This window comes from Notamacropus eugenii, chromosome 5, assembly GCF_028372415.1.
Source record: "Notamacropus eugenii isolate mMacEug1 chromosome 5, mMacEug1.pri_v2, whole genome shotgun sequence".
Taxonomy (NCBI): Eukaryota; Metazoa; Chordata; class Mammalia; order Diprotodontia; family Macropodidae; genus Notamacropus; species Notamacropus eugenii.
The window spans coordinates 45,008,610-45,020,953 of record NC_092876.1 but is presented as its reverse complement, the minus strand read 5'-3'; the positions used below and the strand labels follow the sequence as shown (position 1 = coordinate 45,020,953).

The window sequence follows — 12,344 nt, the reverse complement described above, 5'->3', positions numbered from 1 at the left end:
TCACAGCAGTCTTGAGAAGTAGGTGCTGTTAGAATCCCCATTTTACAGTTGAGGAAACTGAGACAAATAGGTTCAGCGACTTATCCAGGGTCATGCAGCTAGTGAGTATCTGAGGCTGGATTTGAACTCTGGTCTTCCTGACTCCAGGCCCAGGCCACTTGCCCTACCTGCCACCTCTGAAATAATACAGATATGAAGAGTGAATACCAGGTACTATGTGAAGGAGGTCGGGAATCCTAGAAATGAATGAGGAGGAAAGGCCTGAAATGGACCTTGAAGAGAGCTCGGAATTCCAGAAGGAGGAGAGAGAGTATATTCCAGGCAACTTCAGGTAGACCCCTTTGCCTGAAGTAGGGAATTTGGCAGGGAGGAGTGATGCATCCTTATTGTTCAGGGGAGAGTTTGGAGCCCGATTGTGAGGGGCCTCAAGTTCAGCTTTTTGGAGGATGATTGGAGCTGTGGGTCTGGCCATCTGGGCCCCACCCCCGTCCCCTCTGGCCAGGAGCCTTAGAGTGGAAGGTGTGGAACCAGATGAAGAGGGGGATGATCCTCCTAGAAAGCCCTCCCGGAGGGGCCAAAGGGGAAAAAAAAATTGTTGTGTTTCTGGTTTTTATGCTTCATTTCCCCTTAACCCCATTAACCACTGAGCCCTTCTTGTCACAGAACAAACCAAAGAGTTAAGCAAAGCCCCCCAGTAGAACCAGCTGCATGTGACAGGTTCTGCTGAGGGTGGGGAGGGAGAGAGGCTGGGAGGCCTTCTTATCAGTTCTCCCAGGTTGATTACAGTTCCTGTTTCCTTTTTACCCCCTTTTTTATCAGTTGAAGAAGGTTAGGTTTTGTCTTTGTTTTTATTTCTTTGGTGGGGAGTGGTCAGGGTCGGATTATCACCAACTTCTTTCGTCTCCTCTCCTCCCATATTTGGCTCCTTGGAGGCCAGAACATGGGGTGCCCATGTCCTTGCCAAGGTCACTCTGTACCTTTCATTGACTGCCACTTCAAGGCCTCCTCTGCCTCAGTGCCCCCCTGACCACCTTAGGAATGCCTAAGCTTGGCTCCCAGCAACCCTCCCCTCCCTTACCCCCTGTTTTTCTCAAGAAATAGCAGGGTGAAACTTTGCTGGTTTCCTCCCCTCTCCCCCAAGGCCAGCTTCAGGAGGTCTCTTCAAATAGAAAGCCCCAGGAGCTATAAATAGGGCTTCTCAGAAAGCTCTCAACTTCAGTTACAGCCCCCTTCTTGGTGTGGGACGCCTGGGATGGCCACCTGCGAGAATGTTCTGTCCTTTCCTGTCGATCTGAGCGCAGGAAGTCTTCCTGGGGGCCAAGCTCCAGCTCAGGACAGTGAACATCAAGTCTTCACTTGCCTGACCCAAAGCCTGTGCCAGCTGGGCTGCTCAGGCCAATCTCAGAGAAGCCGCTCTTCCCCCCCCACCCCCCCACTGGTGTTTGTTGACCACATAGCTTTTCTAAACAGAAACTGTCCGCCAAAACAGCCTCTCACCTCTCCTAAGGGAAGTGATGCCTGAGACCAGAGTTTGTTCATCCACTGTTTTGTGACTTGAGGCAGTTTCATTTCTTCTGAGATAACACATGTTTCCATCCAGCTCTGGTGAGGAGTAGGAAAATGATTCTTACTCTTGTGGTATAGTGGTCTGGGGAGTCAGTAGACCCAGATTTCAGTACTGCCTTGGGAGCTTACAAGCTGTGTGATCCCGGGCAAAGCACCTAAAGCTCTCCAAGCTTCAGTTTCCTCATCTGTGTGGTTGGGGGTAATGAAAAGTGCTTGGCCCACCTTTAAAAAAGGGCTGTATAAACTGACCCATAATATATAGATAGTGCCGTGGCTAGAGTGCTGGGCCTGAAGTAGGAAGGTCTTGCCAGGCCTAGAGGCCTGTGGGCTACCCGAGTCTTCTTACCTTACCTCTCACAGGTCTTCGGCTGGCCAAACCGGATAGTCGTATGAGAGAAGAGACCTTCCAGAGTCGAACAAGGGTTAAGCTTTTATTCAGGGTTCTGGTTACAAGTGCAGGGGAATTCTTCCTTAGGAGGGAGCGAGGAATCTCCCAAGGAGGCAAAGATCTTACACTTCTGCTTCCAATCTCTTATTGTAAGTGGGGTGAGAGGGGGAGGGAAGAGCGAAGAGAGGGAAAGCAGAGCCTTCTGTCCTGTCTGCGCCCCTCCCGCGCTAAGAGCGCCTTCAGGCTTTCCTGATCCCAATTAAGCTCTCCAGCCTCGTAGTTTGCATCTGAATACCATGCCTGTTAGATAACAATAGGTGTGCCCAGATCCGGGACAATCTCGAGGGCGGGGATGCTCCTCCCATCACGTATCTCACGGGAAGAGGCGGAAATACACGAGATAGCTCGGTCTCCTCGATTCCCTGTTGTTATTATGGGGGGCCTCGTGAGAACTCTAAGATTTAGAAGTTCCCACCTTTACCCGCCCGAGACTGTCCACATGGAATTGAGCTTCCATCCCCAGCAAGGTCTGAATTCAAGCCCTGCTTCAGACACCAACTATGCAAGTGCAGGTTAAGTGACCTAGTCAAGTCAGTTTGGCACTGTCTGCCTCAGTTTCCCCATCTGTAAAATAGGGTTGATTATTACACCCATCTCCCAGGGTTGTTATGAGGATCAAATGAAGTGATATTTGTAAAATATCACTTTTTGGAAACCTAAAAATGCTGTGTGTTAGCTGTTCTCTTTAGGGGTGTGCAAGTGTCTCCAAGTTTGTGTTCTTTGAGCTGGGGGGAGAGAAAGGTCCATTCTAAAGGAAAGGAAATTCTGTGTTTGTTCAGAGTAAGAATAATGGGGTGGGGGAGGGGGATCAGCTGGCTTCTTAGAGCTGGCCTTCCCATCTCCTTACAAGAGGCCCACCTCAAATAGGGGAAGAGAGAGGAAGCAGTTTGACAGCAGGCCTTGAATGTCCTTGGCAGAGGATTGGTTTTCTTATTGAGTTCTCTGCTTTTTTCCATCATCCTCATGTCTGCCTATGTCAGGACCACTTACTTTCTCTCCCAGTTTCTTCATGTACACCAGCATGGTTGGGCTAGGTGACCTCTAAAAAACCCATGAATTTCGGTGACAGAAGTTTTTTTTAAATATTCAATTTAATGGGGACAAAAATGAAGGGAAGAAGCCCTGTCCCCTTGTGTCTCTCCTTCCTGTGACCCTAGTGAGGTGGGATCAAGGTCTCTTGTCCTTGTTAGGAGAGTGGCAGTGGATGCCAGCTGTTCTCCTCACCTGTTGTTCTCATGACTGGAAAGAAGGCCGGAATGTGCCGTGGGCAGGGGGCCTGTTGATCTGTCTTACCAGGGCTGCTGGTTCCTCCCACTCTGATGAAATCTGGTCCTTGCTGTAGGGTCCCCGAAGGCCCTGGAGAAGGAATTCATGAATGAAGCTAGGTCTGCCTCCTCCTGGTCCCCATCAGGTCTCTGGCTTCTTGGTCACTTGGAATAGTGGAGGATAAAGTTTTGTTGTTTTTCAGTTGTATCCAACTCTTCATGACCCCATTTTGGGTTTTCTTGCCATCTGCCTCTCAGGAAGAGCCAGTATTTTTGGACAGGTTGAGTCATGAGGAGCTCTTCTTCCATGGCAGTAAAATCTGCCTCTCTGGAGCCTCGGTTCCCCCATTTGTGAAATAAGGGGCTTGACCTAGAGGGCTTCTGAGATCTCTTCTAGCCCTGGATAAAAGCCTTTTTCAGACTGTTTTCCCTTCTATAACATAGAAATAATTCTATTCCTATAAAATAGAAATAATAACTTCTCCTACACAAGATGTGGTCAGCAGTCAAATAAGAGAACATATTGCAGCCCTGTGCAAATCTTCAAGGACTCCATAAATACTAGTTGCTAATATTATCATAGATCTGTGATTCTTTGTTTCCCCTACGTTGTTTTCATTGGTGCTTTGTTTTCTTTTACACTGTTATCTCTTCCTAATACCCACCTGCCTTTATAACAAAGAGAAACAGTTAAGTGTAACCGAAACTGACCTGGGCTTCTTGGATCCTGAGGGGAAGGAGATAAGTCTTCTTTCATCCTGTCAACTGATTGTGATTTGGTCCCAGCCCTCCTTGAGGGGGAGGATTGTTTCATTGTGTTTCTTTCTCTCAGCATTTAGCAATGGGTCTTGATTCATGAGAGGTACTTAAGTGTTGACCTGATTGATGAATGCATAATAAAGCATTTATTAAGCACTTACTATATGTGAAGCACCGTCCTTTTGGACAGTTGTGGTCATTAGGCGCTGTGTCTCCCCCATGAAAATGAAATCTGCCGCCTGGAAATGTCAATTTCCTCATCTACAAAATGACAGGGTTGTCCTAGGGGAACTCTGAGAATCTCTTTTGGTTATAGATACATGCAGTTCGTGGATAGAACTCTGGACTTGAGAGACAAGAAGAATCTGAATTCTAATATTTTTTGTGTTTTCCCTTTACATGATTGTGTTCGTTATGTATGGTTCTGCATCTTTGCCTCTGTCTCAGTTTAGACATGTCTTTCAAATTTCTTTAAATTTTTCATACATCCTTACTCCTAGCAGCATATTCCACTGCAGTCATCCTCCAGTTAATGGTGCCTATTTTGCTACTAGATTTTGCTACCACAAAAAGTACCCTCTATGGATATTTTAGTGGCAGCTTGGTAGTATAGTGTATAGAACACCAGCCCTAGAGTCAGGAAAACTCAATTTCAAATCTGGCCTCAGACGTTTGCTAGCTGTATGACCCTGGGCAAGTCACTTCATCCTGTTTGCCTCAGTTTCCTCATCTGGAAAATGAGCTGGAAATGAAAATGTCAAACTACTTCAGTGTCAGGGTGAAAGGGGAGGGGTTCTAGGCAGTAGTGCATACATACACATAATACATCGTGTATGTATTGTTATACACATGCAGATATATAATATGTGTGTGTATATACATGCCTATACACACATAAGTGTGTGTGTATATAAAGAGAAGAGAGAGTGATAACAGCTGTCTTCAAGTATTTGAACGACTGTCTTGGGTCCTCCTCACCATTTGTTAGCAGCATTGTGGCACAGTGGAAATAGCCTCAACTTTGGAACCAGAGGACCTGGGCTCAAATCCTGCTACCCACCATTCCTACGAGTTTGACCATGGGTTAACTGAACTGCCCTAGGCCTCAGTTTGCTCGTCTGTAAAATGAGAGGGATGAACCAGGTGGAGGCTGAGGTCTGAATTTGCTCTCTCTACCCCTAGAGGGCAGAACCAGGAGCAGGCAGTAGGGGTTAAGTTGTGAAGAGGATAATTCAGGCTGGATATCAGGGAAAACTTGCTGATAGAGGCAGCTCTCCAAAAAATAGAGCAGGGTGGTGTGGGAGCTGGTGCATCTGCCCTCTGAGGGTCTCCGGGAAGAGGCTAGACAGTCCCTTGTTGAGTGTGTTCTAATGGAGAGCCTTTGAGGGGGTAGGTTGGACCAGATGCAGTGAGGAGCTGGAGCCAGCTCATACTGGCTTGTTAGAGCCAGTTGTTAAATTTTCAGTGTGAGCATCTACATCCCAGAAATCACAAGCGCTACAGATCAGGATTGGATTTATTCTGTTCATGGTCCAGACTTTGTAAGGAAGGGATGGAGAAAATATTAATAATGCAGAACACACATGCAAGGGTGTCATGGGTACCTATTGGCTTTTGTTTTGTAGAGTTTGTGGCTAGATATTTACCAGCCCATCCCTCACTGGATGGCCCACTGAGGTCTCTTCCAACTCCCAGGTTCCACGATACTTTGGGTTTATTAGGCCTTCTATGAGATGTTTTTTTGGGAGAGGGGTGGTATTCTTGCTTCCCCATTAGTAGTTTCGTTTTTATTTCCAGGCACATTGATTTTGTTTGTGCAGAAGTTAAATTATCAAATTTGTCTAAATAATTAAAATTTAAATTAAGTTTAAATTTTAAATGATCAGGACTGTTGTTTTTTTTTTTTCTATTATCAATCTGTGTCCCTTATATGGTTTTAAATGTCTAGACTTCCTCTTGGTGAGTCATTGGCCTCCTGCCTCAGACAGAATCCAGCATGTTACCTTGGGGCTGGTTTGGGGGGCCAGCTTTCTCAGAGTCACTACCTTCCTGAGGTGAAGGGATGTCCAATTTTGCTAAAATAGCATCCAAGGAGCACAGAGTAGGAAAAGACCTCAGGGACAACTTGGCCAGTCCATGTTATATCTAAGCAAGAATCCCTTCTTTAGCCACCCTGACAAGTAAGTGGTCAGTCACCCACCTTCCCCTTCCAGACCGCAGATGATACCTCTGTCTCTCATAGTAACCCACTCTGGTTTTGGGTGGCTCTAAGGAGTGGGCAGCATTGAACCCGAGTTTGCCTCTCTGCTGTGCCTCCTTAATTCTGTCCTCCGGAGCCAAATGGAAACAGTCCACATCCCGTCTGTCATTGTTCAGCCCTTCGTATACCTGAAGACTCCCCCCAAAAAATAGCCTGTTCTCCAGGCTCAGCATCTCGCTGGCAGCTGATCCCCAGTTGGCATGGCCTTGAGACCCTCTGCCATGCTGCTCACCCTTTCCCGGATGCCTTGTGAGCTTTTATCAATGACCTTCCTACACTCTGGGCAGCCAGAGCTGACCGCATAAGGCTTCCCAAGGCGGTCTGACCGGGGCCAAGCACAGCAGAGCCTGGCCTGGATGCCCTCCCTCTCTGAGAGGCTTTGGATTGCATTAGCTTTGTTTGTTGCCATGGAAACAGCTGCATCCAGCTGTTCATTAGCAGGCTGGAGCTTGGGGGTTGTTGCTCTGGCTCACACACAGGAATCATGGATTTCAAGGGGGAAAGGACTTCAGGGCAGTCCATAACTGTGCCCCTGGGAAGGGAAGCTGTGTGCCCAAGACCACATGGCCAGCAAGGGTAGAGCAGGGGTTCCAGGTTTAGTAGAGACTGAGAGTGTCACCTTGGGTCGAGAGCTCTGTGGACAAGTGCATTGATCCACTAATCAACCCCCTCTGTTTGTCTCTCCCAGAGATGATTCTGCCGAAGTTGATGTGTATAACCCTGTGAAGAACGAATGGGATAAGATCCCTTCTATGAACCAGGTAACCTTGGGGGGGGAGGGGGGATTCTCTGTCCCCTTTAAGAGGATGGATGCAGTGGGTGCCAAGCTCACTCCTATCCTCTCCAATGTCCCACCCTGCCAGTGGTGAGCCCGTGAACAGCTTTTCTTCTTCATCAGGCCAAGGGTTGGGGGGGAGACCAAGCTTTGATAAGGTGGGGGTGACAGGGTGGGTGGAGATCTTGGGGAAGGATTGCTCTACAGAAACATGCCTGTACCTCTGCTAAAAAAAAAAAAAGTTCCCTTGAATTTTTATTTCTTAGAAAAGTTTTATTTTTCTCTTTTCTAATGAATGTCATTCATTTCTGGAAATGACCTTCCCCAACCCCCAGAACAGTTCCCTCCACCCCCTCATGTATCCTGTGACCCTAGCTGACAGGGTATACACAGCATTCTGCTCTGGTCTTCTCACTCATCTGATTTTCCCAGAGCTCTTTGTTGCCTTTACATTTGATCCCTGGATTTTACTTACTAGGACCATAAGTTAAGGACTAAAGAAGACTTCAGGAGCCAAGTCCAATCCCCTCATTTTAAAGATGAGGGAACTGAGGCCTGCAGAGGTAACACCGATGGGATTTGAACCCAGGGCCTCTGGCTGCAAGCCAGGTTTTCAGCATACCAGAGTGCCTCATGTTATATCTCCCCAGCAGGATGTAAACTCCTTGAAGACAGGGGACTGTTTTGTCTTATGTCTTTGTATCTGCCTTGAATGTTTTTGAGGGGTAGTTTTTCCGGGTCTGACTGCATCCTGTAGAAACTTCCTTCATCAGGGCACTTGAGAATTTTATGATGAGGAGACTCAGGAACTTAGTCAAGATCCTAAAACCCACCAGTCTGAAAGGCAGCTTTGACCTCAGAATTTTTGCCTTGAATGAGTGATTACTGATTGGATGGATGACTGTTGCTTTCAGGGTCTGTAGCTCATTCAGCTTCCTGGGTGGTGGGCTCCCTCTCACCTTTTCTCTTCTGATCTGTAGGTCCACGTGGGAGGCAGCCTGGCTGTCCTAGGCGGGAAACTCTACGTGTCTGGTGGCTATGACAATACATTTGAACTCTCGGATGTGGTGGAGGCTTTTGATCCAGAGACTCGGGCATGGAGCGTGGTGGGCCGCCTCCCAGAGCCTACCTTCTGGCATGGTAGCGTCAGCATCTTCCGCCAGTTCATGCCTCAGACCACTTCAAATGGGCACGGCTTTGACCTTGACAATGCCAATGACTCGAACTTGAACCGGCCCCGGCAGCGCCTGCAGAATCAGAACCAGAACCTGAATGAGCTACGTTAGCCCTGGCTTCCCCTGGGCCTCCCTTGGGGATGCAGCTCAGCATGTGGATCCATTGGCATTTGGGGGGAGGGGAGGGAGAATCCCAGCGACTGGCTGGCATGGGTCATCCACATGCGTGACGAGGCGTTGAATCTTCAGGAAACCAAGAGCCTTCGGAATCACTGGTTGGGGCGCCAGCTTTGCTTTCAGCACAGAGAGAGAGGCTAGAGCAGAGAGGCTTCCAAAGCATCCTCCTTTTCACTGGTAGGAGAATCCCCCTGATATCCACCCTTGGCTCCCACCTGCATCGCTGCCCACTTCTGCCTCCTGATGAGCCCCCAGTTCCCATCTTCATTCTAGGGCTGTTTGTGGCTGGTAGAACCGAGCCCTGGGTGCCAGCTTGTGGAAATATGTGGACATGGTACACATAGAGAAACTGGCTAGAGTGCCCTGGGGTCCTGCTCTGAAAAGAGCTCCCCTTCCAGGTGTACTTATGTAGACCCCCTCTGCTCCTTACCCCCACTCCCTATCTCAGTGGTATAGAAGCATCCACCTTACAATTCACTGTTACAATTAACTCACCCAATTGCCTGTTTGCTTGGAACTAGCAAGCTCTAGCTCCAAAGTGGGTGTTTTTTCCCCCAGACTGACCCAGATACCCCAATATCCAATGGTGTGTGGTGTCTTCATTCCCTCCCTGCTTGACCTTTGGGACCAGTGGGGCAACACAGCAGGTGGGTTTTAGGAATTGGTGCTGGTATAGAACCCTTCCCTTTCCTTTCCCCTCCCCGGTCCTTGGATAGGTCATTGACTTTTTGCTGTATGGCTGCCTGGCTGATTCAGCTCTCTGGGAGTTGTGGAACTCACTGTCCCACACACCCCACCATGGACATCGTTAACATCTTTCAGAGTCATAGGGCACCCATCAGTCCCTTCTGTTTGCTCAGTTTAAGAGGGTAGAAGGGAGGGAGACATCTCAGGTGAGTACCCTGGGCAGGGATGTTGACCCAGCCAGAGGCCCATGCAGCCCTTGGGTACAGTTGCTTCTCTTTCACCTGTTAAGGACTCAGATCCTGCTCTCTGGCGTCCACTGGACACCAGCTGTAGGCCCAGTTGTGGCCAGCTGACTGAAGGCAGAGACAGGCTAGCTTGCTTTGCCATCATCGGTCAATGGGAGGGGGTGTTGGTTACAGAAATAGACTTCTGCGCCCCCCCCCCCCCCCCCAAGCCAAGCTAGAGTGAGCTCTGACTTGTTCTCCCTTCTGTCCTGCATGCTCTTGTTTGGGCTTTGGAGGGTTCAAAGGAGTCTTGGGAATCCTCAGTGGCCTCTGAGACTCCTTCCCATTCATTAGCTCTACCCTCAAAAAAAGTTATGTCTGTAAAGGCAAATTGACTCACATTTTCCCACTGCATTTTTCTTTGAAGAGAAATGTTCCTATAGGGAGCAGTGTTGGCTCTTACGTAATTTAAAAAAATGTGGATAAGGGACTGGCCTCAGAACTACAAAGACCTAGGTGCGAATCCCACCTCACACTTGCTGGCTTTGTGACCCTGAACAAGTTGATTTAACCTATGTGTGTCCTGGGCAGGCTTCGAGTAGGGTTTCCTTACCAGGAGCTCTGATGAAATCCAGTCCATTTGTTTTTGAATCACATGTGATAGCTTGCCTTTGTTAGGACCCTGTCTTCCCCACACTATCCCCTGCAGGGATTATTAGCCAAATGGACAGTCGATCCTTGAGGTAAAAAGCAGTTTTAAAAGCTAAGCTATATCACACCCCTATGTCCTGCTGAGCCCCTTCTCGGGGGCTTACTTACACGGTTAAGCACTTGCTTGTTTGGAAGGGATGGGTTAATGTGCTTTTTTGTGGCATCTTGCAGTAGGTAAATGGTGAGCACACTTCACAGAGGGCCTGATTTAAAATTGTCCCAAGTGGAGAATGGGACCTTGAGAGGACAATCTAGAGTGGGGAGCTGCCTCTGCAGAGCATTCAGAGAAAGGGAGGGGCCTTATGGGTTGGGGGGTCAGGGTGCTGGGCTTAGAATTTGACCCCAGGTTCCAATCCTGCCCAAGCTGGGAAAGTCACTTAAACCTCGATGCCTCCTTTTTCCTTACCTGTAAAATGAGGGGATCCCAAGGTGAGAATTAGAAAGTGCTTCTCCCCAAGAACCAGTGACATCTTGGAGAGGCTTCCTCTCCCATGTTCCCTTTCCCCTGCCTGTTGAGCTCTGAGGCCAAAGTCAGGGCACATTGTTGGTATTTTCTGGTCTGAGAAGCATCTATTTGGGGTCCATGCAAAGTAATTCAGCTGTAAGAAGTATCACAGATAAAAACAACCCTGGGCAAGAAAATAACAGATAAAGTGAAAGACAAGGGACTGATGAATGTGGCATGGAGGGCTGTGCTATCCAGCTTGGCCTTTTCAAATCCACTGCTCCCCCTCAGTTAGCCGCTTGTCTTCTCAGCCTCAGTTTCTGATGTGAGGATCAAATGAAATCATCTGTACAAGTGCTTGGCCAGCCTTCCAACACAACACCAGTTAACTGTTACTGTTATCACTCTGGGGGGGCTCTTGCCCAGGGTCCACCAAGTCCATTTGCTGAGGAGATTTATGGGGAGGAGGTGTGCCTCTGTTCTCCTATTCACAGCCTCACCACAGCTGGGTGGGCAGCTGTTCCACAGGGTGTCTCCCTCCACCATCAGGTCCGAGGTCAGGCTGGTGGGGATGCCCTTACCACCAGCCACCCCTGGGGGCCCACCTCTCTCCTTTGCTACTGGCTCCTTGCCCTTCTCCCAAGCCCCAGCTGTAAAGTCACAAACTTGAACCCTTAACCCTCTACCAGTTCTTTCCCTTTCTGGATTAGCACTGATGTTAAGCTGGTGGTCTCTGCCTGTTGTGTGTGTGTGTGTGTGTATAGTGTGTATGGTTGTGTGGTGTGCGTGTGTGTGTGTTAGTACTAAACTGTACTTGCCTTATAGGATGGTAAAGAGAATTCTGTGACAAACATTGAATGTTGAACTCTTAGAGAAAGCACTCTATATTTATATGGATCCTCTAGATTTGCGTACTCCAGGGCTCACTCCTGTGTAAGATGCCAGAACCAAAGTGTGAAGTCGGTTTGTGTATTTATTTTGTTACTGGATCAGACTACCATGTCCTGCATCATGGTTAAGGTATCCATCCTATACTTTTTTGAAATAAAGACATTTCCTATATGTTCAGGCTTCCTGGTGTTTGTAATTTTCTCAGTAGGAGTGTATGTTGGAAAGTACAGTTGGGTTAATAGAGGGGGGGGGGGGGTATGTCAGTATGGAGGTCCCAAAGATGGGTCATATGATGAGGAACTGAAAGGCCTGTGTTGTGGCATGAGATGAGAGAAGACTGGAAAGTTAGGAAGGGATCTGGTGATAAAGGGTTTTTAATGCCACAGAACTTGATCTTTGATCCTGGCGGAATCAAGAAGCCAATGGCGTCTGAACCAGGGAAGTTATAGGTTACAGCTATGTTTTAGGAAAACCACCTTGGCAGCCAAGCAGCAGAAGGATTGGAGTAGAGAGGAACAGGGCAGGGAAGCCAGTTGAAAGGCTTCTTGAACTCAAGTCCCTGGTGCCTTCACACAGTTAAAACTTCTAGAATCTTAAGAGTCTTAAATCTTGCTAGTAGGTGTCCAAGGTCATATTTGAACTCAGCTTCTGGCTCCAGGGCTGGTGCTCTATCCATTGGGCCACCTAGCTGCTCTTAGGTGACAGAATCCTATAATCTTCAGAATCCTAAAATCTTGTCTAATTCAGACCACACCGATTAACAGACTGCCCCCCTCCCCTAGGGCCAGCTTAGGCATTTAAGAACTTCCTATGTGCCAGGCGGGGTGTATGGGGTGTTCAGGAGGACTTGCACCTCAGCTGTGAGGGTTTGCCAGCCCTTTCCAGGGCTGTTCATCCCCCTTTATCCAACGTAACTCTCACTTGTGGTTCCAAAAAGTTGTAGCATGTGCAGCAGCCACAT

At 48.3% G+C, this 12,344-nt stretch overlaps 1 protein-coding gene across 3 annotated transcripts in view; it reads left to right on the top strand.

Annotated features, from left to right (window-relative positions):
• Positions 1-11,554, top strand: part of KLHL21 (kelch like family member 21) — a 29,428-nt gene extending 17,874 nt beyond the window's left edge. For all 3 annotated transcript variants that reach the window (XM_072608735.1, XM_072608732.1, XM_072608733.1), the window contains exons 4-5: positions 6,987-7,059; positions 8,054-11,554. In XM_072608735.1, coding sequence (XP_072464836.1) covers positions 6,987-7,059; positions 8,054-8,359 — 379 coding nt within the window. In that variant the 3' untranslated portion in view covers positions 8,360-11,554. The remainder of the gene's footprint in view (positions 1-6,986; positions 7,060-8,053) is intronic.
• Positions 11,555-12,344: the final 790 nt, after the last annotated feature.